At 50.9% G+C, this 25,908-nt stretch overlaps 3 protein-coding genes across 4 annotated transcripts; 2 read left to right on the plus strand and 1 right to left on the minus strand.

The window, feature by feature from the left end:
- The first annotated feature begins 138 nt into the window (after nucleotides 1-138).
- On the plus strand, nucleotides 139-5,934 carry Gnb3 (G protein subunit beta 3). Its single transcript, XM_021164463.3, has 10 exons — nucleotides 139-247; nucleotides 416-502; nucleotides 761-799; nucleotides 2,252-2,358; nucleotides 2,438-2,501; nucleotides 2,615-2,777; nucleotides 2,883-2,949; nucleotides 3,042-3,243; nucleotides 4,397-4,613; nucleotides 5,404-5,934. Exons 2-10 carry the CDS (start codon nucleotides 446-448, stop codon nucleotides 5,508-5,510), a joined length of 1,023 nt encoding a protein of 340 aa, XP_021020122.1. The 5' UTR covers nucleotides 139-247; nucleotides 416-445; the 3' UTR covers nucleotides 5,511-5,934.
- Nucleotides 5,935-6,435: 501 nt separating this feature from the next.
- Nucleotides 6,436-10,604, minus strand: Cdca3 (cell division cycle associated 3). The gene is made up of 6 exons (XM_021164464.3): nucleotides 9,853-10,604; nucleotides 9,476-9,623; nucleotides 8,613-8,739; nucleotides 7,680-7,973; nucleotides 7,450-7,553; nucleotides 6,436-7,134 (listed from the first exon to the last, which is right to left on the minus strand). The coding sequence occupies exons 1-6, from the start codon at nucleotides 10,017-10,019 to the stop codon at nucleotides 6,979-6,981; spliced, it is 996 nt and encodes a 331-aa protein (XP_021020123.2). The 5' UTR covers nucleotides 10,020-10,604; the 3' UTR covers nucleotides 6,436-6,978.
- A 66-nt stretch (nucleotides 10,605-10,670) lies between these two features.
- Usp5 (ubiquitin specific peptidase 5) lies at nucleotides 10,671-25,320 on the plus strand. Of its 2 annotated transcripts, none has more exons than XM_021164453.3 (20): nucleotides 10,671-10,845; nucleotides 13,907-14,032; nucleotides 15,164-15,230; nucleotides 15,357-15,490; nucleotides 15,643-15,788; nucleotides 16,044-16,228; nucleotides 16,802-16,896; nucleotides 17,639-17,832; nucleotides 18,392-18,463; nucleotides 18,944-19,031; nucleotides 19,150-19,275; nucleotides 19,787-19,940; nucleotides 20,191-20,365; nucleotides 20,924-21,012; nucleotides 21,688-21,879; nucleotides 22,332-22,475; nucleotides 22,551-22,696; nucleotides 22,892-23,045; nucleotides 23,301-23,385; nucleotides 24,682-25,320. In XM_021164453.3, exons 1-20 carry the CDS (start codon nucleotides 10,735-10,737, stop codon nucleotides 24,773-24,775), a joined length of 2,577 nt encoding a protein of 858 aa, XP_021020112.2. In that variant the 5' UTR covers nucleotides 10,671-10,734; the 3' UTR covers nucleotides 24,776-25,320. The 2 variants fall into 2 exon arrangements, with proteins under 2 accessions (XP_021020112.2, XP_021020113.2); XM_021164454.2 differs by having other exon boundaries at nucleotides 21,688-21,810.
- Nucleotides 25,321-25,908: the final 588 nt, after the last annotated feature.

Raw genomic sequence — 25,908 nt, forward strand, 5'->3', positions numbered from 1 at the left:
TCTCTGGAAGCCACATACCTCCCCTCCCTGGCCTCTCCCCCACCCCTGCCAGCTGATTTCATTTGCCTGGCGTGGTTGTTGCTGGCCTTACCCTTCCTTGTCATTCCCCCCTCCCTCCCAGTCAGGGCCAGGCCAGGCCAGCTTCTCTGGCAGCAGAGGGGGGCAGGTGACAGGCAGGCATCGCAGCTGAGACAGTGAGGAGGCGCCCGGGAAGCGGAAACCTGGGAGAAGTCCAGCCAGAGCCCAAGTAAGAGGGAGCTGGCCAGCTCTGCCCTCTGGGATCGGGGGCCCATGGGGAGGGCTCAGCAGGGCTGGGATTGATACCCAGGAGGGAGAGCCCCCCATCACAGGAATAGGGCAGGATGGAACGAACAGAAACACGGTCTGACGGGGACCTATTCCATGTCCCTGGCAGGAGCCAGAACTACCCCTCGACCTGTGCACCATGGGGGAGATGGAGCAGCTGAGGCAGGAGGCGGAGCAACTCAAGAAGCAGATTGCTGTAACCCCAGAGCCCTCATCCTGGGGACCTTGGAGAACAGAACTCAGGACACGTGGGAGTGTGGCCTGGGAGGGATTGGGTTCACTCTTGGGTGACACTTTAGACACCTCTCATCTAGAAGGGTTCAGAGACTTTAAATATGGACCTCACATTTGAGACCACCTCCCAACTGCAGAGCCCCATGCCCTCCCATATGTGAGGCGCATATGCATACCCCCTGCCCTACCACAGCCTCCCTGATGCCCACTTTCCCCACAGGATGCCAGGAAAGCCTGCGCGGACATCACTCTGGCTGAGGTGAGACCTTCTGCCCATCTGAGGCAGGGCATGATAGGAGGGGAGGGGACTGAGCAAGGACTTCAGGCCAGCAACATACTGCTGCCTGAGCTTTTAGCACATCCTGTCCTTGAAGGGAGGAAAGACATTCATGAATTAATTCAACAAATATCCATTAAGATCTGCTCTGGGCCAGCCATTATATTGGATACGGAAGGCATAGACTGGTCTTCACCTGAACAGTGATGGGGGTGGGGCGAGCAGGATTTCTCATAGACTCAAACTGGCAGCTGTCTAAAGTGACATTTCATCGATTTTAAGATGCGTGCTTTCTCACAGAGTTTTCTAGAGTCGAGATGCATCTAACAATACATGATACCTTCTTAGCCTATTGTTTCTTTCTTCGTGATTACACAAACTACTACCATTTCTTAGAATTGATAGCCCAAGCCATGTTAGGTGGCACAGACTTGTAATCTGGCTACCTGGAAGGCTGAGGTAGGAGTAAAAACTCACAGCATACCTGAGCTGTGGGGTGGACTTAAGACCAGCCTGGCTCAAAATAAAAAGTAAAAAAGTTGAGTTATGAGAAAAATTTCAAAAAGGAAGACATGAAGTTGTGTGGGGGTAGGAGGTAAGGGGTGGACGTGGGAGGAGTTAGGAGGAATGGGGCAGATATGACCAAAATACCTGTGCGAAATTACCAATGAATAGAAATATTATGTTAAAAAAAAAAAGCAGAAAGGGTCTGGGGATATATTTCAGTGCCGGAATTCTTAGCTATCATACTGAGGCCCTAGTTCAATCTACAGTACTAAGGGGAAAAAAGATAAACAGAATCGGTTGTATTAAATATGTACATAAGAGCAAACATTATGAGAAAGGCACTGGGCTAGTCGCTTAACTACATAATTCTACATGATTTCCATGGCAACTCTGAGATAAAAGGCTCAGGGAAAGGTGTGTGTGATGATTTGCTGAAGGTGACAAAGTACCAAAGACCAAGTCTGCAGACTCCTCAGGCTTGGTAGCTAGGAGGCTGCTTGTGGCTGTGTGGAGTGGAAAACTGGATTTCAGCAGCGCAGTCCCCGGCAGTGGTGATGCCATGGCTGTGTGCCACCATGGTGTGTGAGAACAGGCACCTGCCAATCTGACACCACCGTGTGTTTCTCTCCCCAAGTTTATGTTTAGTGACTTCATACCAACAGCCTGAAAATCAAGGTGGGAGTGTCTCCACACTAGAACTTCCTCCTCTTCCTCCTCCATGTAGTATGGAGACACTACATATCACTGGTTAGCAACTTGCCACAAGCTAGCCCAGCACCTGTCTACCATTGGAGGCTCAGTCACTCCAGACCAGGGCCTCTTTCTCTAAGATTGGGGCATCTGCTCAAGTGCCTGGTCCCCAGCAGACGCTCATCTGGAGCAGGGGCTCTTGCAGACACGTGAAACCCAACACCCCTTTCTCTGCAGCTTGTGTCTGGCCTGGAGGTGGTGGGCCGAGTCCAGATGCGGACACGGAGGACATTAAGGGGACATCTGGCCAAGATCTATGCTATGCACTGGGCCACTGACTCTAAGTGAGGATCCAGAGGAGCCTAAAGGGGTGAGGGGTCAGGGACAAAGAGGGACAGATGACACAGGGGCCCTTTTCCTCAGGCTGCTCGTAAGTGCCTCGCAGGACGGGAAGCTGATCGTGTGGGACACTTATACCACCAATAAGGTACCAGCCCTTCCTACTGACCCTCCATCCTTCCTGGGGATGCCATGCCTAATCTCTGTCCTGTTTGGCTGAAGCACAGGTTCCACGTGCCCCAAATCTACCCTCCCATGCAGGTGCATGCAATCCCGCTGCGTTCCTCCTGGGTCATGACCTGTGCCTATGCACCATCAGGGAACTTTGTGGCATGTGGGGGGCTGGACAACATGTGTTCAATCTACAGCCTCAAATCCCGCGAGGGCAATGTCAAGGTCAGCCGGGAGCTCTCTGCTCACACAGGTGAGCCGTCCTCTTTCCCTGTGTAGGGGCTCAAGAAAGTCCAGGCCCCTGGTCAGTTATGGCCAGGACCTTGAGCCAGGGTGCTGTCCTTCTAACCACCTCCAGGTTATCTCTCCTGTTGCCGCTTCCTAGATGACAACAACATCGTGACTAGCTCTGGGGACACCACATGGTAAGAGTTGAATGCCCTGGGTGCTGAGGAAGGTTACCCTGTCCTAGGCAACTGGGACATTTCTCTGTGTTGGGTTCCCTCTCTCCTGGCAGTGCCTTGTGGGACATTGAGACAGGACAGCAGAAGACAGTGTTTGTGGGACACACTGGTGACTGCATGAGCCTGGCTGTGTCCCCAGACTACAAACTCTTCATTTCGGGAGCTTGCGATGCTAGCGCCAAGCTCTGGGACGTGAGGGAAGGGACCTGTCGTCAGACTTTCACGGGCCATGAGTCAGACATCAATGCCATCTGTGTGAGTCTCTCTACGTGTACCTTCAGCAACTACCTTAAACCCCAGTACACACCTCACCCACTTTCACAGCGCCCACTTCCACAGCGCCCCCGAGCCCTTTCCTTATAACTTTACCTTGTAGGAGAGTTTCAAAGCCAATGGCAAGGATTCTTCCGTGTCCGCTTCGCCCAGATTCACCGTTAACGTTTTGCCACACTTGCTTCAGACACACACATGCACACACACTCAGTCACACTTAGGTCCTTCCTCCCCTCTGTCCTGTGTGTGGAGCTAGAGCTTCACATCCATCAGAGCTTCCACATGCTAAGCAAGTGCCCTACCACCAAGCTACATGCGAGGGCCTCAGTCCTGGGTTCTCCGAGAGTGCATTACATACATCACGGCTCCATGCCTCTTCGTTACTCCCTGGAGGGCCGAAGAGGGTGTTGGAGTCCCTAGAATCAGTTATAGTTACGAGCTGTCATGTGGGTGCTGGCAGCTGAATTGGGGTCCTCTGCAAGAGCAAGGATTCTTAGCTGCTGAGCCTTCTCTCCAGCCCTAAGTCAAGTTTAAAAATAATCCACCCTCCCCCAAGAGAAAGTCTTATTATATACCTCTGGCTATCCTAGAACTAGCTCTGTAGGTCAGGCTGGCCTCAGACTCAGAGCTCCACTTGCCTCCCAAGTGCTGGTATTGAAGGCATGAGCCACCACTGCCTGGCAACATTGCCTCTTTTTGGGGAGGGTACACCAGTTCTCTATAATTCCCCTCAAAGTATACCTGTTATTCTTTGTGATGTTGTTCAGGTTATATGCCTGGATCTTGTGCTATTCTTACACACCCTGATCTAGTCATTAGGGTAGCAGCAGTCGGAATCTGATCTTTTTGTGTGTGTGACACCCCCCCGTCCCCCCGGGAGACCTTGGTTCTCTTGCCTGCACCATGGGAGCAGGCAACATGCCTGCCTATGGTGCCGGAATCACTGGCGGAAGGAGCTACAAGAACAGTCAGTTAACGACTTCGATGCAGCTGGCTGCCTCGCCCTACCAAGAAACAGACCCAGAGACTGGGAGAAATGGCTTATACACTCTTCCCCAGTGGGAGCCAGGAAGCAGGCAGGAAGGCAAGGCTGCCCCAGGTCTGAGCCCTGACCTCTTCTTAACTGTATCCTCAGTTCTTTCCCAACGGGGAGGCCATCTGCACTGGCTCAGATGACGCCTCCTGCCGCCTCTTTGACCTGAGGGCAGACCAGGAACTGACTGCCTATTCCCATGAGAGCATCATCTGTGGCATCACTTCTGTAGCCTTCTCGCTCAGTGGGCGCCTGCTCTTTGCAGGCTATGATGACTTCAACTGCAATATCTGGGACTCTCTGAAGTGCGAGCGTGTAGGTAAGGGTCTGCCCCAGACTGGCCAGCCTTCCCTCTTTTCCTCTCAGTTGTCGTCACGGGGACCTCCTCACCACTGAATCCCTCCCTAACTGTTGCCTGACAGGAGCCTTGGGAACGAACACCCTTTGCTTCTGAGGCTAAGACCGTGTTCCCTCAACAGAAAGTACTCGAAGCAGCCCCTCCCCTGCCTAGTGCTGTACCCATTCCTCTGGTCACCCTCAATCCTCTGTACCTCAAATGTCCAGTATTGCGGTTCCAGGGCCATCCATTAAGGGACAGTCTCAGAGATGTGTGGATGAGAGTAAATCAGGATGTACGGAGCACCAGGGCCCAGGCTCGCCTAAGGGCGTGTCTAGCATTGGTCTACTCTAAAGTGGAAAAGGACAGTCTGCCTTCTATCAGGAGAGACCAAGAGCTGAATAAAATAACCCCTGAGACAGGCCCAAGGTCGGCTGAGTTGCTTACTTTTTGAGGTCCCCTATACATGTCACTCCCCTGGGCCTTGCCTTTATTTTTTTTTTTAACCTAGAAACAAAGGAGTCCTTGGGCCCTTCAAAGTGGCCCTGGCCTTCTTCACAGCACACTGACATTACTAATCAGTTTACCCTTGCCCCACCAGTGACTCAAGTTCTCGATGGAGGAACTGGCCTGACAAGAAAACCCTCTCCTTGGGGCTAACCCTCCTTCAGTTCCTTGGTCTCCATCAGAGCCATCGAAGCCAGGGCTTCCGTGCTCACCCAGACCCTCACACACTGTGGCAGAGCAGGCTGACTTTTTCTCTCTCCTTCAGGTATCCTCTCTGGTCATGACAACAGAGTCAGCTGCCTGGGGGTCACAGCTGACGGCATGGCTGTGGCCACTGGTTCCTGGGACAGCTTCCTCAAAATCTGGAACTGAGGAGGCTAGAGGAAGAGGTGGGAGGCCGTGAAGTTTCTCAGCAGGCTCTTCCTATGCCCCATCTCCTTAGGGTCAGTCTTCTATACCCCAGGGGCCATTCCTAGTAAACTTCCTTTAAAGGGCAGGTGGGATTATGGGAGTGTGCCTTTGGAAGCATCAGGGACTCAAGGGCAAGAACTGCCCCATTTCCTGCCATGGCCTCTCCTCTCCACAGCCCTCACAGCCTCTCCCTTAATAAACAAGAATGGACCCCTTGCCCACCCTAGAGTCCTCCTGGGTTACCAGTAGCCTTTGTCCAGACGGGGAATGGCCAGAGTGCTCAGCCCATGACTCTGGGTGTCGCTCCTAGTCTCCTGGCTCCCTTCCCGCCGCTTTCTCCTTTTCTGCCCTTTTGTTCTCTTTTATTACCTAATAAAATGTAGCATCCTGGTACCTCTGTGATGTCTGGCTTCCATGTCCTTTGTGCTCCAAGAAGTCCTAGGTCCCATTAATGGGCAATAAGCTCTAACAAGTGCTAGGAACAAGGAGAAGTACTAGGCAGATGTGGGCAGGAAGGATTGGAGCAGAGGCTGCGGTCTCTTGAGGGAGGGGGGCGGGGCTAAGTGGTGGGAGGCATCTAACAGAATCCTACAGACTACAGTTTGTAATGTGTGCGTGCCTGAAAAGGAGCTGGATGATAAAGGGCCCTGGAGGAGGCCATTCAAATGGGGTAGTACCATGGTCATTAAGCTTGTCAAAAAAACTGCCCTAACAACAGCGGTGAAGTGACTGGCCCTCTAGAGGCCCATCGAGGGATGAGGCAGGTGGTAAGAGATGCAAGGGGAACCAGACTCAGTAACAGAGTAATCATCTAACATGAACAAAAACTCTCTCTCTCTCTCTCTCAGGAAAGACAAGACAAGGGAGAAGACGACAAAAACCAGGCCCTAGTGACAACCTCACAGATATGTCATGTTCAATATGATGCCCAAAGCCCAGACTTAGGCTTGAGTAGCTAGGAGATGACCACCTTTCCCTAGCCACAGGGATAGGTGTAGGCAATGAGGAATAGCTTTTAGGGAAAGATCATGAATCTTATTTTAGGGGAACGTTGAGTGTTTATGTAGAGAGGGGGACCTGGAAATTACAAGCAGGTAAGCAATAGCTAAACCCAAACAAGAAGTGAAGAGGGCCAAAGGCAGAGCCCTGGGGACATGAAAGCTTAAGCTATATAAAGGAGGCTCAGAAGTGGCAGGAGAGATATCTATCCAGGTCTCACAGGTCCCCAGGATGCCATTCTATACACACAAGACCCACTGTAGCCTTGGTCTAACTTCTTAAAGCATCATTTAAAATCATCTACTTTAATATACAGGAAACACATAAAACATTTTAAAAGAACGATGTCCAAGTACCAGAGTTGGTAGCCTGAGAGGAATCAGAGAACAGGGCTTTCTTTGGTGCCCTTGGGGATGACTCCAGCACAGACCTAGCTCTCCAACAAGGCAAAATGCTGATTTTCCTTGTCGTGGTCCTGGTTTGGTTCACGTGCTCCTCCTCCAGCTTTGAGAAATCTTCCAGTTCCAAGAACGACTCCTTCCTTTAGGTCCTTAACGTTCTCACTGAGGGCAGAAGGCCGCTTACCCTGTAGAAGGCAGGACATGAGCTGAGGGGCCAGAGGGGTGCTGTGAGGGAGTCAGAGGCAAGAGCTGGGGAAAGCGGCCTCCCACTTTAATGAGGGATACTCTTTTTTGTTTATACGTATGAATGCTCTATTTGCATGTATGCCTGCATGACAGAAAGCATCAGACTCCTTATATAGTGGTTGCGGGCCACTATGTGGTTGCTGGAAACTGAAGACCAGACCTCTGGAAGAGCAGCTGGTGCTCTTAATTGCTGAGCCATCTCTCCAGCCCATGACAGATACTTGGTGACAATTTTCACCCCCCTCTTCCTTTACCTGTCGTAGTGTCAAGGTCCCAGGGGAGTTGTCATCCTGCAGGATGGTGAGAGGGGACCTCCCTAGAACCTTGCTGTTTGCTTTTCGTCTGCTGCGCTTAGAACCTATGGTAAGGAAGGTTTTGTTAGAGTAAGGACTCAAAGTCGAGGGCTTACAGTTGACTTGTCCTCCGTTATCCCAGGACGTGACTCTAGCTTCTCTTCCCTCCATCTTGCTCTTCGGTTTTGTACCTGAGGACTGGGGAGTCTCTGGGTCTCTGGAGGGCTTGTCTGAGTTCTGGCTGGCAGCTATAGTTTCTGCGGATTGTTTTGCTTCCTCCTTGGTAAACACCTGTTTGGGATAGAGTTCAGCCTGGCTCCAAGGCAGTAACTGGTCCTCAGGGGATAACTGGGGATCTGAAGACAGGTCCAGGTCAGAAGATAAAGGCGTTTCCCGGGGCAGAGCAAGCTTTGGGGAGGAAATTGATTCCGATGCTTCCGTCTCAAAAACTTCGCTCAGCTCTTTCACCAGTGAGCACTGAGGGTCTACAGGAGAGAAGGTTGAGAAGCTGCAGCTTTCGGATCCAAATCAAGGAGGGAAAGATAAGGGGGCATCGGGCTCCTGCTCAGAGGGAAGGGGAGCAGGAAGGGGGAAACCAGGATGGGGGAAAAATGATCTGGAGAAGATGGAGGTAAGCGCTGGGTGGTGTCCCGGCCAGGTACAATTCTAGCACTCCAGTACTGAAGTAGGATTGCCTCAAGTTCCAGGCCAGCCGGGGATACAATGGGAGGCCTTGACTTAAATGGGAAAAGACAAAAACAGCCAATCAGCGGACAAAGGAGTTGTTACCAAACCTGATGGCCCTAGTTGGAGGCCAAGAAGCTACGCGGTAGAAGGAGAGAACTGACCCCCTTAAATTGTCCTCTGCCCTTCACATGTGAACTGTGCCAGGTGTGTGCCTCCACCCCAACCCCAGATCAATGTTAGAAAATGTTTTTAAGTAAGAAAGGTCCCATACAGGAGGATAGAACCCCTGGCATGCTTAAGACCTTTGGTTAAAACCCCAGACAAACAAAAACCAAATAAATAAATAAACAACAACAACAACCCAGTAAAACAAAAATGGTGGTGAAAGCACCCTAGAATAGGTGTCAGTTTCAGTCTCCCCTGAGCCCATCACTTGCCTGGACCACTGATCTTCATGGGTGTCCGTGCAATGCCAAGAGTAGGAGAGCGGGGATCTGGGTCTTGTGCCTGTTTGAGACTGTTCAGCTGTTCTGCTGGTAGGCTTGGCTGTGGAGAGCTCTCCACCTGTCAATACCACAGGTTAGAATAAGTCTGGGCCCTGGGCTGGAGAGATGGCTCAGCAGTTAAGAGCACTGGCTGTTCTTCCAGAGGTCCTGAGTTCAATTCCCAGCAACCACATGGTGGTTCACAACCATCTATAATGGAATCTGATGCCCTTTTCTGGTGTGTCTGAAGACAGCAACAGGGTACTCATATATAAAATAAATAAATAAATCTTAAAAAAAAAAAAAAAAAAAGGTCTGGGCCCTGCCCTGACCTTTATCTCCTCCCCATATTTCTAGCCAGATCTGCGACTGCCCATGCAGCCTGCCCAGTGCAGGTTAAAGAATGCAGAAAGTTGCCAGGCACGGTAATGGCACATGCCTTTTATCTCAGTACTTGGGAGGCAGGAGGATCTCTATAAGTTTGAGGCCAACCTGGTCTCCATTGTGACAGGGCTACATGGTGAGACCCTGCCTTTAAAAAAAAAAAAAAAAAGGCAGAAAGTCAGCTAATGAAAAAGAGAAGATCATGAATTTGAAAGACAGCAAGGAGGGGTATATGGAAGGGTTTGGAGGGAGGAAGGGAAAGGCAGATATGACGAGATTATATTCGAGCCTCAAAAAATAAATAATAAAAGGGGGAGGGATGGAGAAAGTAAGGTTCCAGTGGCAGTGGGGATGAGGGCTCATGTAAACAAGCTAGGCAGAGGCCCGCATCCAGACAGCCTCCCTGCATTCCCCAGCCCAGCCCCGTATACCTGAATAGGAGTGCGCTGGATGCCAGCACTAGGTGAACGAGGGTCTGCTACTCGAGCCACTTGCTTGTTGCGTGGCAGAGGCCGTGCTGGAGTGCCTGAGACGCTCTGAGTCGAACCCATCTCCACTGGGGTTGGGGACGGGGCCCGGCTGTGCAGATGCAGAGGAAGGGACGTCCGTCAGAAGAGACTCAGAGCTTACTGCTTCCGTGTCGGACCACTGACCCCAGACCCACCCGATCTTCCCAGTTGCCAGCAGAGGAACCTCCGGGTCGCTAGCCCAGAGATCTCTGCAAGGATAACGAGTGGAGATTTTTAACAGAGCAGTCAGGTCTGCGGGAGCCTTCGAATTTAACCACTAATTCATTCACATTACTTACCGGGCCCCCAGCTCGACCTCTGCCCGAACACCAGCTAGAGAAACAACTCCCAAAGCCCGGAGTTTCAAACTTCCCTCCACGCCCCCTGCCCCGACCCTATTGGCTGAGCCGAAGCAGACTCTCATAGGCCAGTTGTGGAAAATGCGCCTTCCAGAGCAGAAAGCCATTGGTCTGAAGGATGTCTATCATGAGGACTGGCCAATGGGCTGAGGATTGGCTTGCCCTCCGGTGGTGGCTCGGTGAGCTGGGGACTTTTGTTTAGTGTCGGCCTGTCAGCGGTGGACTTGATGGGTGCCACTCAGCCTTTCTGTTTCATTAAACAAAATACAATGAGTTGTCAGACTGTATGCACAAAGCCAGCTGGAGACGGAGTTAATATGTTTTGTCTAAAGCGAAACAGCCATCCTTATTGGTTGACGGAGTTATCACGCATCTCTCAAAGTCGCCTCATTGACCACTGCTTTTCAAATACCAAGACGACAAGTGCTTTCCGATTGGACGAGTCCTTGGCAAAGTTTCAGTAATCAATGCGTTTAAACAACCCACAGTTTCTGCTCTGCACCTAAGGCATTCTAGAGTCCTTGAATCACAGCTCCTGCAACTCCCAGCCCTCCTGGAGCCGCCACATGAGCACTTGCCCTGGGAGAGCAGGATTGGTCCTTTCGGCCATCAGTTGTACCCGCGGCGCTTTTTATTGGCATTCGCTGAGTGGGGGCAGAGGGCGGAGCGCCAGGAGGCAGGCTGGGTCTAACTGCCGATCTCGCGCGTCTTGCCTTTAGCGCATGCGCACAGTGAGTCGCGCTCATTGGACGCGACAGAAGGAGGGGGGCGGTACTAGGTACAGTGGGAGCTGCTGTGTGAGGAGGAGCTGCTGCCGGTGTCATGGCGGAGCTGAGTGAAGAGGCGCTGCTGTCAGTGTTACCGACGATCCGTGTCCCCAAGGCCGGAGACCGGGTCCACAAAGACGAGTGCGCTTTCTCTTTCGACACGCCGGTAAGCCCATTCCCCACGCCCGCGGCGACCACGACTTCCTTCCATTGCCCTGGTCATTCGGCCAGGCCTGCAAACCTTGGGCTACCGCCTCCTTGCGATGCACCATGGGACTTGTAGTTTTCTCCATACCTCTCTGCTTTTGCTTTTCATTCTCTGTAGCTGTAGTATGACTACCACTCCCGGAAGCTACAGCTCTCGCCTTGCCCACTCCTGGTCTCGTGAAGCATTATGGGCATTGTAGTTGGCCATGTCCCTAGTTCCTAGTCTAAGTTCGAATTGGAACCCGACCGGCGAACTACATCCCCCAGGCGACTCCCAGAAAAAGCCTTGAATGTGGCCTTGCACGTTGCGCAGAGCTCTCCGGGTTTTGTAGTTTCATGTGGGAGGAGTAGGGGCGACTCCCCGCTGTTCAGGGCAAGGGTTGAGATTGGGAAGGTATGTATCCTGCAGCTTCTAGTCTGGAAGAGGATGCCAATCTGTGAAGAAGTCCGATTTAGAGAAACACTGAGTTAAATAGCCTTCACTCGTGGTTCATTTGGACAGGGGATGAGGAGATGGGCCATTGGTCAGGAGGAGGAAAAATGCCCAATGGAGAGTTCTAGTCGTTTTTTCCTTTGAAGTGAACTATAGCCGCGACCCCTCCCATTCCTTCACAGGTTGCCGAGACAACCCCTCTCTCAAGTATTCCTTAGAAAGGGTTTCTTTGGAGGATGCTAAGGCCCCTTTCTCGTCTTGCTCCCACTCTTGTCTAGTTAGACAAAGCCGCCACCCACACCGTGCTTCACGTTCTGCAGGCTCCACCTTGTACCTCCCTTCCTGCAGTTCTGCCTTCCTGTGTCATCTTCAGGCCCTAACTGAAAGGGCTGCAGTTTGGTTGGGATCCGCCCCCCTCATCACCCCTCCCCTCTAGCGGTTGTTGGGCCCTGCCCAGAGCTTTCAGCCAGACCAGCTCATGGCCTGAAAACTGCAAGTCAGACTGGAAAGGCTTCATTAATGCATCCCCAGTGCCGAGTATGGCAGCATAATGTGATGCCCACTTCAGGAGCAGTCCTGTGATTTGTGCTTTGCTTGGTTTGCTGGGCTTTGATCAGCGTCCCAGATAAGCTCTGCTTCTCTCAGGTTGGCCTTAGTAGAAGTAAAGGATGACTGCCCGGCACGGTTTTTCACCAGCGATGAAGCCAGCACCTTTCATTTTCATCTGAAGAGTTACTTGAGCGTGCCCACCTTCCTCCCAGGGGGGAAAGTTAGATATCAGTGGGTCAGTGTTTACACTTAAAGACAAGACAGTTGTTCTTGTCTCTCCTTAGTACCTTATATGACTGAAAAATAATGTTTTCGTTTGTTAATTGTTTTGTAATTTTTCCAACGCCTTCCCTTTTTCATTCTGAGGCAAGGGCTCTCCAGCCTGCTTGACGTAGTAACAAACTGAAGCTGGTCAGATCATCTTCTCATTCTTTTTATGGAAGCAAGAGAGTGTAGCTAAACTTTGTGGTGAGAAATGGTTTATTTTTATTTTTTAATTTTTTAAAGATTTATTTTATTTGTTATATGTAAGTACACTGTAGCTGTCTTCAGACACCAGAAGAGGGCATCAGATCTTGTTACAGATGGTTTTGAGCCACCATGTGGTTGCTGGGAATTGAACTCAGGACCTCCAGAAGAGTAGTCAGTGCTCTTAACCTCTGAGCCATCTCTCCAGCCCCGAGAAATGCTTTATTAAGGAACACTGCAGTCTACACTATTCTAGGGAGTGGTACAGTGCAATTTACTGGTCCACTAACTGCCTCAGATACCATACCGTCCTAACTTTACTATCACAGTGGAGAAAATTTCAAGGCCTCTAAGACTTATATCCCAGGAAGAGGATGCCTATGGCTCAAAGCCTTGGATCTGAGATAAGACTCTTCTCCAGCTTCCTCTCCCACTTGCTCATCACTCTTACAGTGGCACTCACGTAAAAACACATTGGAAGACTGGTCTAGTTTTAGGGGAGCCTGTCTTTCCCTCCTCAGCTGTGATTCAGGATGGGCACTAATTTTTCCTGTTCTTCTTGAATTTTATGTTGTCTGGCTCTCTCAGCAAGTGTTGCCAGATTGTTCATAAAAGGGATATCTCAAACAGGTTTGGTGGCAACAAACCTGTCACCCCAGGCAGGCCTGGGAGGCTGAAACAGAAGAAAAGTCTAGGCCAGCCTGGGCTACATAGTGAGTTCCAGGCCAGCCCTGGTTACAGGAGGAGATCCTGTCTCAAAAGTAAACAGATGAAATAAATAAAAAGGAATAGTTTTGAGGTTGCAGGTTGATGGAACTTGAGTGGAGCTCTTACGGGAGAGGTGTCAAGCAGGGGTAGCTAATGACTGTAAAATGATGGCTTTCGTGACCTAAACTAGCTTCAGGTTTGGTTGTAAGTCCCAAACAAGGTGTTTTACCCCCAAACCAGGGTTTTCCTCTAGTAGAGAGTGTGACAAAGGAGAGAGGCCTGACCCCTGTCCTGCTTGGTGCTGCGATGTCTGCCCTTGTGATCTAGGAGGTTGTCTGAGTTACAGACATTAGGTAGGGTTTGGCTGGCTGGCGACCATATGCAAGCGCAGGTCTTTTTTCTCTCACCCCTTCTAAGTGTGATCCCTGACAGTGTGACCCCCTTTGCCTTCTGGATCTCCTGAGCCAAAGAAGAGATGAAGGGAACCAGGCGTGGTGGCGCACGCCTTTAATCCCTGCACTTGGGAGGCACAGGCAGGCAGATTTCTGAGTTCGAGGCCAGCCTGGTCTACAGAGTGAGTTCCAGGATAGCCAGGGCTACACAGAGAAACCCTGTCTCGGGGGAAAAAAAAAAATCAGTGTCTGAGGAGTATTGTTCAGCTGACTCCTGAGCTTGGTGGCTGTTTTCAAATTCAGGATGCAGGAGACCTTCAGCCATATTTCGTGTCCCCAAAGGCTACATAAGTTGCTAAGTAAGAGCTGCAGTGTTAGGAAACAAACACTTTCTGACCCTTGATCCTTGGTTCCCCACACATACAAGTTTCATCCCTCTTGTGTTTTCCCACTCTCACTGTGCCCTGCAGGAGTCTGAGGGTGGCCTCTATATCTGCATGAACACATTCCTGGGATTCGGGAAGCAGTATGTGGAGAGACACTTCAACAAGACAGGCCAGCGAGTCTACCTGCACCTCCGGAGGACCCGGCGACCGGTAGGCACAGTGGCTGGGGTGGAACACCCAGGCACAGTCCACAAGGACTGAGTTTGAGTGTCTTCTCTTAGTTAGGGTTATTGCTATGTTAAAACACCACGCCTAAAACTAGCTGGAAGAATGGGCTTCCACTTTATGTGGTGTACACTCCCACACCATATTGCATCATTGAAGGAAGTCAGGACAGGAACTTAAGCAGGGCAGGGACCTAAAGGCAGGAGCTGAAGCAGAGGCCATGGAGGGTGCTGCTTACCGGCTGGCTCAACCTTATAGAACCTAGGACAGCCAGCATAAGGATGCCATTCACAATGGGCTGGACCCTTCCACACCAGTCATTAATTAAGAACATGCCCCACAGCAGTGATTCCCAACCTTCCAAATGCTATAACCACAACAGTTCTTCATGTTGTGGTGACCCCAATCATAACATTATTTTTGTTGCTACTTTATAACTATAATTTTGCTGCTGCTTTGAATTGTAATGTAAATATCTGGTATGTGATCTCTGTGAGGGTTACAAAGCATGGGTTGAGAACTGCTGCCTTGGAGGGTGGGTGGGGACATCCTCTTGAGCGTGTGTGTGTGTGTGTGTGTGTGTGTGTGTGTGTGTGTGTGTGTTGTGTGTATGTGTGTTATGGAATGTGGAACAGTCAGAGGTTGGATGGGGAGGGGGATAGAATCTGGAGTATAAACAAAAGATTAAATAAAATTGAGAGAGAGAAAGAGAGAGCATTGCTACTGCCCTCCAGGCTTGCCTACAGCCCCATCGTATGGAGGTATTTTCTCAGCTGAGGCTCCCTCCTCCCTGCTAACTCTAGCTAGTGTCGAGCTGACATCAAACTAGCCAGCAGCCCTCTGACTCCGCATTGTTCTCTGCTTTCCTTTCCTGCTCTCATTTGTGTCACTGAAACCTGACTGTTGATCAGCCTCAGTGTGCTGTATAGTTAACTGTTCTTTCCTCCCATCTCCCTCCCTCCCTCCTTCTGTCCCTGGGGCTCATTGCTGGTCCTGACCTTTCACTGAATAGCCTCAGCTAGCCTGGAACTCTTAGAGATCCCGCTTCTGCCTCTTGAATGCCAGGACAAAGTCTTGTGCTGTCATGCCCGGCCCTCTGAACCTCTTTCATTGCAGAAAGAAGAGGACACCAGTGCAGGCACTGGAGACCCACCTCGGAAGAAGCCCACCCGGCTGGCCATTGGTGAGCTATCTGCTAGGAGAACCCTAAGCCTGATGAGTGACCTCAGAGCTCTGGAGGGGACAAATTGGAGACATGATGACAAATGGTAGCTGCCCTACTTTCTCCCTAATTCTCTGTCCTACGCAGGTGTTGAAGGAGGGTTTGACCTCACCGAGGACAAGTTTGAATTTGACGAGGATGTGAAGATTGTCATTTTGCCCGATTACCTGGAGATCGCTCGGGATGGGTTGGGGGGGCTTCCTGACATTGTCAGAGATCGGGTATGCACCTCTTACCACCCTTCCCAGAGATTCCAGGGCAGAAGGGGCTGCTGTAGTCATGGCTTGCACAGTACTAACAAAACTGGAAACTGGGGGTGAAAAGGGTGTATGGGGCAGAGGTGGGGTCCTTGCTGACCTCTCAGTTCTTCTAGGTGACCAGTGCTGTGGAAGCCCTACTTTCTGCTGACTCAGCCTCTCGAAAGCAGGAGGTCCAGGCTTGGGATGGGGAAGTCCGTCAGGTGTCCAAGCACGCCTTCAACCTCAAGCAGTTGGACAACCCTGCTCGGATCCCTCCCTGGTGAGACCTGGCTCCGCTCATCCCTGGGCACAATCCCTGAAGTGGGGGTAAAGAGGCCACCTTTGTATGAGAACTGGTAAGAGAGGGTAGGGAGCAAGCCAGAAGGAAGATATGGGGGAGAGGAACAACACGGGGGGCAGCCAGATGAGAGAAGATGGGCTCTTGGACTGGTGGGGGCCTGCAGACTCCCCTCTCGCTGCCATTCCCATAGACCCCCAACCCACAATTGAGCTAATTTTCTTGTCCCTGGGCTAGTGGCTGGAAGTGCTCCAAGTGCGACATGCGAGAAAATCTGTGGCTCAACCTGACAGACGGCTCCATCCTCTGTGGCCGGCGCTACTTCGATGGCAGTGGGGGCAACAACCATGCTGTGGAGCACTACAGGGAGACTGGCTACCCCTTAGCTGTTAAGCTGGGCACCATCACCCCGGATGGAGCTGGTACCCTCCTGCCCCTCCCCTCCCCACTCAGTGTGTCCCAGTTACTCATTTGCAATGGCAGGAATAAGATGAGTGCAGTCCCCTGGTACAACAGGGAAGACCCTAGCAGTCGCCATCTGCTCAGTCACTGTCTTTCCAAACCTGTCTTACTGTGGTAGCTTATGGTGCAGGAACAGAATCAGGATCAGAGTTAAAACTGGGTATGGGATTGCACCAGTGCATGTCTGTTATCCCAGAACTTAAGAGGTGAAGGCTATCCTCAACTACATAATGAATTTGAGGTAAACCTGGGCTATGTAAGACCTGTCACCAGAAACTAAGAGGAAAAGAAAAATCCCCTGTGCATACACCGACGCATACATGTATTACAAAAGAAACTCAGAATTCCACTCCTTATTCTGTTTGACCATATCCTCTGACAATCCCAAGGGGCTTTGTGCCTCACTAATGTTCAAGTGAGCCAGGAGGGTGATCCTGTTGGCTGTCCCTCTGTCCTCTGGGCAGGAGGTAGAGTTGCTGGATAGGCCAGTGCCAACCTCTGTCCCTCCACATTATGTCCGCCTTTTCCTCTAGACGTGTATTCTTACGATGAGGATGACATGGTGCTGGACCCGAGCCTGGCAGAGCACTTGTCTCACTTTGGCATCGACATGCTGAAGATGCAGAAGGTGAGGGAGGGCCTCGCCCCCATTACTTTCAGATTCTCATTCCTGCCTCTGTGGCCCTTCTGTGTCTGAAGCTGAGGTAACCCAGACCCCAAGATATATGAATTTCTCTTGAAGAGACCTCTATAGTCATTTGATCATTCAGTAAATACTACCAGATATTACGTGCCAATCACTGTGTAAATAAAATAGATATGGTGATCCGGGCAGTGATTGTACACGCCTTTAATCCTAGCACTTGGGAGGGACAAGCAGAGGATCTCTGAGTTCAGGGCCAGCCTGGTCTACAAGGAGAGTTCTAAGACAACTAAAACTACACAGAGAAACCTTGACTAAGGAGAAGAAAAGGATAGGTATAGTTCTTGCTTTTATGCATATAGTGTAGGATCATGGCAGGTCTTAGTCATGTTCCCAAATAAATGACTGTTTGTAAACTACTGGCGAGTGTCTGAGAGAGGATGAAAGCCTGGTGTGCTGTGGTGTCCGGCAGAGGCCTGGCCTGACTAGGGTGTTCTTCAGTAATAATCTAAAGGTGAGCAGAGTGACTGCAGAGTGGGGAAGAACAGTCTGGGTAGGGAGAAGCCTGGTCATTGCGCTTCCTCATTCAAGCAGAGTCGTGGATCTAGGATGCTTCTCGGTCCAGAGCTTAGAGACTGTATGATATACAATATGCCCAGGCCCCTGATGCCATAAATCCTGGGCTATATCTAGGTCTTGCCCAGTCTTAAGTTCCCCTTCCCTGCAGACGGACAAGACAATGACTGAGCTGGAGATAGACATGAACCAGCGGATTGGTGAATGGGAGCTGATCCAGGAGTCAGGCGTGCCACTCAAGCCTCTGTTTGGGCCTGGTTACACGGGCATCCGGAACCTGGGTAACAGCTGCTACCTCAACTCCGTGGTCCAGGTGCTCTTCAGCATCCCTGACTTTCAGAGGAAGTAAGTGATCTCTTGTCCTTTCTGCTGACCTGTGCTGTGTACCTGTTTAGTTTACCACATTTTAGCATTACTTAAGGAGGACCGTGAGGATGGTGGAGATGGAGGGGGAAAGATTCCGTGGCTGAGAATTACTAGTTGGCTGAAACCAAGTACTTTTTAGCATCTTAGCTCCTCTTCTGGTTGCCAGTCTCTTTGCATACTGTCCTTCAGTTGTCCTCAGTGTCTGTGTGCCTGCTCTCATTCTTAGAATAGCTCTGCTCTACCATGGCAGGCGTGCTGTGAAGGGAACATGCTATAAAGCTGCCCTAGCACACCCTTCCCAGTAATAGAGCAGAAAAGAACAAAAGTGTATGAGCTGTGTTTATTCTAACCCTGGGCTGCCTTCTTGTTCTCTTGGTTCTGCCTTGGGAAGGAGGCCTAGAAGAGTGCCTTGGGCACACTGCTTGCTGTCTTCAGTTTGGAAGGGAGGATGAACTAGAACTCTAGGGAAAGCGTGTTTGTATGATTAGTAGATGGTTTATCCCTTCCTTTTTCCTGCTACTCTGCCTTTGTTGCTTAGGTATGTGGATAAACTGGAGAAGATCTTCCAGAATGCCCCCACGGACCCCACCCAAGACTTCAGCACCCAGGTGTATGTAGCCTACAAAGACTGTTGAGAGCTTCACAACTTTCTATCTTTCTACACCATGACCACCTGGGGTGGCCATGAATGGGGTCTCTGAACAGTTAGGAGCTGTGGATTGCCTCTTGTGCTGAGTTCCTATGCAACCTAAGGTGTCCCCATCCCTACAAAGCCACACACAGATTTTTTTTTAAAGATTTATTTATTTTATGTACACTGTAGCTATCTTCAGACACACCAGAAGAGGGCATCAGACCCCATTACAGATGGTTGTGAACCACCATGTGGTTGCTGGGAATTGAACTCAGGACCTCCGGAAGAGCAGTCAGTGCTCTTAACCACTGAGCCATCTCTCCAGCCCCCACACACAAATTTTTAAGAGTTGTCTAAGTTTCTTTTAATCATGAGCAAGATTGAAGGAAAGAGAAAAAGATGCATGCAGCTTCCAGGATCACTAGTTGACTAGCTAAATGGTTTTCTCGTTTACAGGGCCAAGCTGGGGCATGGCCTTCTCTCTGGAGAATATTCTAAGCCAGCACTGGAGTCAGGTGATGGGGAGCAGGTACCAGAACAAAAGGTGAGTTTAGGACTTCATCCTTGTCAGACTATAGAGATGTATAGGGAAACTAAGATCTAGGCGGCGTCTAAATTAGGTCATTTGGTGCTCACTGAATCTCTGCCCTGGTCCTGCCTAGGAAGTTCAAGATGGCATTGCCCCTCGAATGTTCAAGGCCCTCATTGGCAAGGGCCACCCTGAGTTCTCCACTAATCGGCAGCAGGATGCCCAGGAATTCTTCCTACATCTTATCAACATGGTGGAGGTAAGGATGTCAGAGAGGCCACTACTGATTCTCCTGTTTGCACCCACGTTCTTTCTCTCCCCACATCCAGTCCCTGTAATAAAGCAGTCTACTTGCACATAGCCTGCTCTGTGCATAGGAGTTGCACCTAAGGAAAATAGTCAGGACAAGTGATACCCTTGACCCGTGATTCCTACTTGCGGTAAACCCAATTAAGCTTAGAACAGCCAAGAACAGGGCTGGGAGGTGGGGCACAGAGGTAGAGCACTTGGCCAGCAAGCATGAATCTCTGGATTCATCTTAGAATACTTAGTACTTACAAGGAAAATTACAAAGAGAACTATTACAGTGGCCAGAAGTGAGGTTTGCGGGTGGTTAACTAGGGAAGGCTCTACTCTAATCTTGCATCCCTGTGTTCCTGAGTGGCATCTGCCAATCCACTGCCATTCCCTACTGGTTCCCTAATAAAAATTTTGAGCCTCAATTTGTTCTCTGGCTGCCCAGACCTTCCTATCCTGCCTGTTTCCCATAGAGGAATTGCCGGAGTTCTGAAAATCCAAATGAAGTGTTCCGCTTCTTGGTGGAAGAAAAGATCAAATGCCTGGCCACAGAGAAGGTTAAGTACACTCAGCGAGTTGACTACATCATGCAGTTGCCTGTGCCCATGGATTCAGCCCTTAACAAAGGTAGCTTGCTCACCCAGCAAGGCCTTGGTATGAATGGAAGCCCAGATCTGAAGGGAGAGCACAGCGGGCCAGGGTTAATTCTGCAGCTTGTTAGCACTGTTGAGATGGGAGGCAAGGTACATGAGACGTGTCTAGTGGGCTTTGGCGGGGTAGGGAAATGGGAATAACTTGGGGCACGAGGCCAGCAGGCTAAGACGAGCAGGGAACAAGGGACATCCTCTAAGGCCACACCACCTGGTGTTTTCACCAGAGGAGCTTTTAGAGTATGAAGAGAAGAAGCGGCAAGCTGAAGAGGAGAAAGTACCACTGCCAGAACTGGTTCGGGCCCAGGTGCCCTTCAGCTCCTGCCTGGAAGCCTACGGGGCCCCTGAGCAGGTGGATGACTTCTGGAGTACAGCTCTACAGGCGAAGTCGGTCGCTGTCAAGTATGTCCTTTGGCCTCAGTTTCAGCTGCCCCTTTGGTGGGGTAATCACTCAATATTCTGCCTCTTGGCTGTTTGCACATTCTTTTGGTGGAAATCCTAAGAGTATCCCCTGGGCCTTGGGGTTTGGTTTGTCCCCGAGTGTACCAGGAGGCTGTAGCAGGGGTAGACACGGGTGATGACTTCCTCTCACCTTATCCTTTCCTGACACTTCTCCTGTAGTGCAAGCTCTTTTTCCAGTATGGCCTCTGCACTTGGTTTCTCCATTATGCTAGAGCCCAGGCACCTAGTGTCTGGCTTCTAGAAGACAGCTTGCTTTTGGCCACTAGTATGGTTTTGGGACCTGGAGAGGTGCTTCAGTTTTAGCGACCAAGTTCTCAGTCCATTGCTGCTCCTGCCAGTCAAATACCTGGCTTCTGCAGCTCCTTGTGGGCACCGCTGATCTCTGCCTAGGCAAGAAGAGAGGGGAGGATCTCCTGGGGCCCCGTGCTTTATCGCAGAGAGACCAGGCCCAGTGCAGAGAGGAGAGAGCGCGGGTGCCAGCACACTTTCTCTCTGCAGGACCACGCGCTTTGCCTCCTTCCCCGACTACCTGGTCATCCAGATCAAGAAGTTCACCTTTGGCTTAGACTGGGTGCCCAAGAAGCTGGGTATGCTGTTGGGAAGGGGGTGGTGAGACACGAAGTCCTAGAAAAGATAGTTTTAACATGTATCAACTGTGGGCCTCAGAGTTTTTCTCTCAAAAGGGAAACATTTTGTGTATGTTTCAAAATGTATCTAGTTTGAAAAGATACTGATTAAAACTTTTTTGGGTTTTTCATTGTTCCCTGGTTGGCCTGGAACTTGCTATGTAAATCAGGTTGGCCTCACACAGAGATCTGCCTGCCTCTGCCTATTAAGTGCTGGGACTAAAGGCGGGAGCCATAATGCCTGGCTAAAACTATTTCGATAGTCATGACTGTTGTTAACATTTTTCTAGTTGATGACCGTGCTTTTATTGGGATAATCTTGAAGCAGCTAACAGGCTCCTGGCTCTAATGTGGCACTACTGATTTATCTTGCTTTTGTGGAGAAGGAAGCAGATCTTCAGAAGTATTAAGCACTCATTCCGACTGTTGAGGCAGGCCTCTTACCTGTCTATTGCTCATGGTAGATTTAGAACTAAAAATCTGGTTCCCTTGGCTCCTACACTTGCAAGTACTTCCCATGGTTGAAACTACTGAGCAGATCTAAACCACGGCGCAGGAGCGTGAGGGTCGACCATGCTTTTGCAGGTTAGCATCAGGAAGCTGCTGACATGACCCTTCTCACCGTTCCAATTGCAGATGTGTCCATTGAGATGCCAGAGGAGCTCGATATCTCCCAGCTGAGGGGCACAGGGCTACAGCCGGGAGAGGAGGAACTGCCTGACATTGCCCCACCCCTGGTCACTCCGGACGAGCCCAAAGGTAGCCTTGGTTTCTATGGCAACGAAGACGAAGACTCCTTCTGCTCCCCTCACTTCTCCTCTCCGACATGTTAGTGATTCTTCTTCCTGCCTGTCTCTCTCCCTTGCTGATGGGGGAGGGCTTCTCTGTATTCCTTCCTTCCTTCCCATCCTTGATGTTTCTCCTGTCCTCCCTTCCACATTCCCTCTGTGCCTTTTGAATGTGGAAACTGACTGAGATAGTCCCAGCTGCATTATGTGGGTGTTGGTAGCACTGGCTAGCCGCCTCTCTGTCTTTGCTCCTTCCTCGGTTTGGGTTGGGAGGTGTGGATTGGGAGGGAAAGAGCACCGAGCTCCACTAATGGCAGAAAATGGATCACCTCTGGGATACCAGGTTCCCATTTTGTGTGTGGTTATTTTAGTTCTGGTGTGAAAGAAAAAAGCACTTATGGGTGATGGGGAAAGGCTAGAGGCTTGGTTGTGGGAGGGTGAGGAAACTGGTGGAGACAGAAACAGGAAGTCATTGCGCTAATTCTACCACAGCACCCATGCTGGACGAATCCGTCATCATACAGTTGGTGGAAATGGGCTTCCCTATGGATGCCTGCCGGAAAGCTGTGTACTATACGGGAAACAGCGGGGCCGAAGCAGCCATGAACTGGGTCATGTCACACATGGATGATCCAGGTAGGCAGAGGTGGGTATAGGATAGAACAGGGCCTCCATCCATCCCCCAAACACTCATGCCCTCCTCATCCACAGATTTTGCAAACCCCCTCATCCTGCCTGGCTCCAGTGGGCCTGGCTCCACAAGTGCAGCAGCTGACCCCCCACCAGAGGACTGTGTGACCACCATAGTCTCCATGGGCTTCTCCAGGGACCAGGCCCTGAAAGCTCTGCGGGCCACGGTATGCGCTGCCCTGGTTCTGGGAGCCCATGGGAAAAGTGGGGTGGGAGTGAGGTTACATTAACACCTTTGGTTAGTGGTACCAAAACCCAGTACAGTGTGGTTGAAGCTGGCTGCTCTTTTTTGTGACTGCGATAGCCACAGTGTTGTGCCTGCCTGACTCTTTGGGAAAAGTAACACTTCCCTCCTCTCCAAGAACAATAGCTTAGAGCGGGCTGTAGACTGGATCTTCAGTCACATTGATGACCTGGATGCAGAAGCTGCTATGGACATCTCAGAGGGACGCTCAGCGGCTGAGTCCATCTCCGAGTCTGTGCCAGTGGGACCTAAAGTCCGGGATGGTCCTGGAAGTGAGTGTCCCCAAGAATCTGGGTAGACCTGAGGCTGTCTGCTGTGTAGCCCTCATTCTAGTGTTGTGTGTTTCTCACTCTGAGGGGCCAGAAGCTCTGTCTCTGATGGGTCTTGTGAGGGTGGGATTCCAGGAGCTGAGGTCCCCTTTGCCCATGTTCTCTGAAACGCTAGTTTTGATTTTGAGCTGTTAAATACTGCCCCACAGGAATCCCCTGTAGTTTTCTCCTCTGCTTTATCTTTCTCTTCTTCCGCAGAGTATCAGCTCTTTGCCTTCATTAGTCACATGGGCACGTCTACTATGTGTGGTCACTATGTCTGCCATATCAAGAAGGAAGGCAGGTAAGGGGCTGGCAGTGTGCATGGTGAATAAAGAGGTGCTGGTGAGGAGTGGGAGGACAGCCTGGAAGCCCCTACAGTATTTATGGGAGATGTCAAATAAAAAAAAATGCCTTCCCACAAGGATCGGCAGGCCACATCCCAGGGCTCCGTCTGCCTGCTTTTGTAAATGATGGGTTTCAGGCTCACAGTCATCTGCTTGTTTAGGGATTGCCTGTGGCAGCAGTAAAGTTAAACAATTGTGGCAAAGACTAATTTCTCCATGCAAATGGTGGTCAGTAGCTGTGTGTAGTGGCTTATGGCTTCAGTGTTAGCGTTGAGGTGGAGGCAGGGGAGCCAGCAGTTGAAGCTCATCTTTGGCTCCATGGTGAATGAGGGTTAAGCGATCCTGTGCTCTGTGAAACCCTGTCTCCAAAGGGGCTGGGGTGGGCTCTAGAGATGCTTGTTAGCTAAGAGCACTGCCACTCTGCAGAAAACCTAGGCTCAGTTTCCAGCACCCGAGTGAAGGCTAACAACAATCCATCACACCTTCCAGGGGGTCCGCACCGTCTGGCCTTCATAGGCACGCGCACACACACACACACACACTCTAAAAACAAATCCTTTGTTCAAAAAGGATATTAGACAGTGGTCTCTCTAGCTCCCCTAGCTTCACAGGAATGGGTGGAAGACGAGTGTAAAATACAGTCCCCAGTGAGGAAAGGCAGCTGCTGCCAGTCCTGACAGCCTGAGGTGGATGCCGAGAACCAGAAAACTTCCCATAGATCTCTATACACACCATAGTTCAAGTGGTTATTAGTACAAAATAATTATAATTTTGGAGAATACATGCTGGGCATAGTGGCACACAGTTTTAATCCCAGCACTTGGGAGGCAGTGCGGGGTTGGAGGGTATGGATATATGAGTTCGAGGTTAGCCGGTCTCCAGAGTGAGTTCCAGGACTACTGAGAGAAACCCTGTCTCGAAAAACAAAAACAAATACAGTCGCCTGGATGTAGTCATACACACATTTAATACCAGCATTGGGGAGGCAGAAGTAGCTAGATTTCTGAGTTTGTGGCCAGCCTGGCTTATATAGGGTTCCAGGCCAGCCAGGTTTGCTGGGACCCTGTCTCTAAATGAACAATCTGAGGCCATCAAATGGGAAAATGAGATTTCGAAGCTCCATTTAGATGCTAGCTGTATGGTAGATTTGGGGATGTGGCATAGAATCAATCGGGATCCTTCCCAGAAGCCCCTCCAGGGCGATGTGGAGGGCCCACCGCTCACCCTTCTCTGTCTCTTTACCCACTCCCCAGGTGGGTGATCTACAATGACCAGAAAGTGTGTGCCTCCGAAAAGCCACCCAAGGACCTGGGCTACATCTACTTCTACCAGAGAGTGGTCAGCTAAGAGCCTGCCCTCAGCCCTTCCACTTGAAGCAGGGGACAGATCATCTGGCATGAGGGATGGCTGAGGGATGGACTTCAGCCCCTGCTCTGTACCCTTTTTGTTTTTGTCCCCAGCAGCGGGAAGGAGCTGGAGGTCATAGGAGAATGGCCAAACAAAGAGGAGGGGTACTCATTAGACTCTGGGGACAGAGCAGGGATGGGACAGGAGGGGCCAACTTCCTGTCCACAGTGGGACCTTGTTGCTTCCTTCCCCTGCCCCTTGAATCCACAGTGCTTTGCTTCTCTGTGATGGCCCAACCCCTGATGTGGGGTGGGGTCTTACCTGTGTGTGTGTGGATGTGGCTTTATGCATCTTTCCAGGGGAGGGAGCGACTGCGCCTCCCCTCCCCTTAAGTGTTTGCTCCCTTGTGGTGGGGCAGAGGAGGCTCTGAGGGAAATAGGACCCTCCCCACACCCTTTGCCCTTCTGCCTCAGCCTCCGTTCTGTCTTTATGGTCCTCTGGAAAAATGCCAAAATACATGATGTGAATAAAAGTACGATGGCTGACTGGTTTTAGTTCTTTGGGGGGGGGGAGACTTACTAGTTTTGGGGAGGATTACTGGAAGGGGCAGGTTTAGAGAGGCCCAACTGGGGTCCTTTGCCTCCCCCCCCCAGGCAATTTCCTTGTCTCTAGCTCTAGAAATGCTCAGAAAACTGAGGTGGGGGATGGGAAATAAAGGGAAAATTCAGAAGCGTGGCTGCATCACACCCCCCCACTGACCATGCACTTGGTCTAGCCCCACTGTTGCTGGGCAAATGAAGGACCTAGCGCAGGGTGGGCAGTCCACACTGACTGATATCAGCTGACTCCTTTACAGGGCTGCAGCCAGCCTGCCTCCCTCCCCGCCCCACACACTAGTGTCCCACTCTGCTCCATTTGGCCAAGGTCTGACAACTGCAAGGACCCTGTAATCACCAGCGACGTTGGTGACACACTTGGCCCCTTTCCTTGTGATTGCTGGAAGGGCTCCTCAGCTGTGACTTTGCTTTATGCTATGAGGGAATGGGGCGCTTTCGGAGTTGGAAAGGTGCCCTCAACCCCAGGGTCCAAGGCCCTGTTGCTGCCACCTCCACAGGAAATGTCCCTTGGTCTTC

The sequence above is a fragment of the Mus caroli genome, unplaced genomic scaffold, assembly GCF_978045245.1.
Source record: "Mus caroli unplaced genomic scaffold, Mus_caroli_1 scaffold_7, whole genome shotgun sequence".
Taxonomy (NCBI): domain Eukaryota; kingdom Metazoa; phylum Chordata; class Mammalia; order Rodentia; family Muridae; genus Mus; species Mus caroli.

Coding starts and splice junctions, on each gene's coding strand:
- Gnb3 (XM_021164463.3), top strand. CDS start 446: ATGGGGGAGATGGAGCAGCTGAGGCAGGAGGCGGAGCAACTCAAGAAG. Junction 2,502..2,614: donor ACACTTATACCACCAATAAG/GTACCAGCCCTT, acceptor CCTCCCATGCAG/GTGCATGCAATCCCGCTGCG. Junction 4,614..5,403: donor TCTGAAGTGCGAGCGTGTAG/GTAAGGGTCTGC, acceptor TCTCTCCTTCAG/GTATCCTCTCTGGTCATGAC.
- Cdca3 (XM_021164464.3), bottom strand. CDS start 10,019: ATGGCTTTCTGCTCTGGAAGGCGCATTTTCCACAACTGGCCTATGAGA. Junction 9,624..9,852: donor GAGGTCGAGCTGGGGGCCCG/GTAAGTAATGTG, acceptor GCATCTGCACAG/CCGGGCCCCGTCCCCAACCC. Junction 7,554..7,679: donor AGAGACTCCCCAGTCCTCAG/GTACAAAACCGA, acceptor TCCTTACCATAG/GTTCTAAGCGCAGCAGACGA.
- Usp5 (XM_021164453.3), top strand. CDS start 10,735: ATGGCGGAGCTGAGTGAAGAGGCGCTGCTGTCAGTGTTACCGACGATC. Junction 16,229..16,801: donor CATCACCCCGGATGGAGCTG/GTACCCTCCTGC, acceptor CTTTTCCTCTAG/ACGTGTATTCTTACGATGAG. Junction 22,697..22,891: donor TGAAAGCTCTGCGGGCCACG/GTATGCGCTGCC, acceptor CTCCTCTCCAAG/AACAATAGCTTAGAGCGGGC.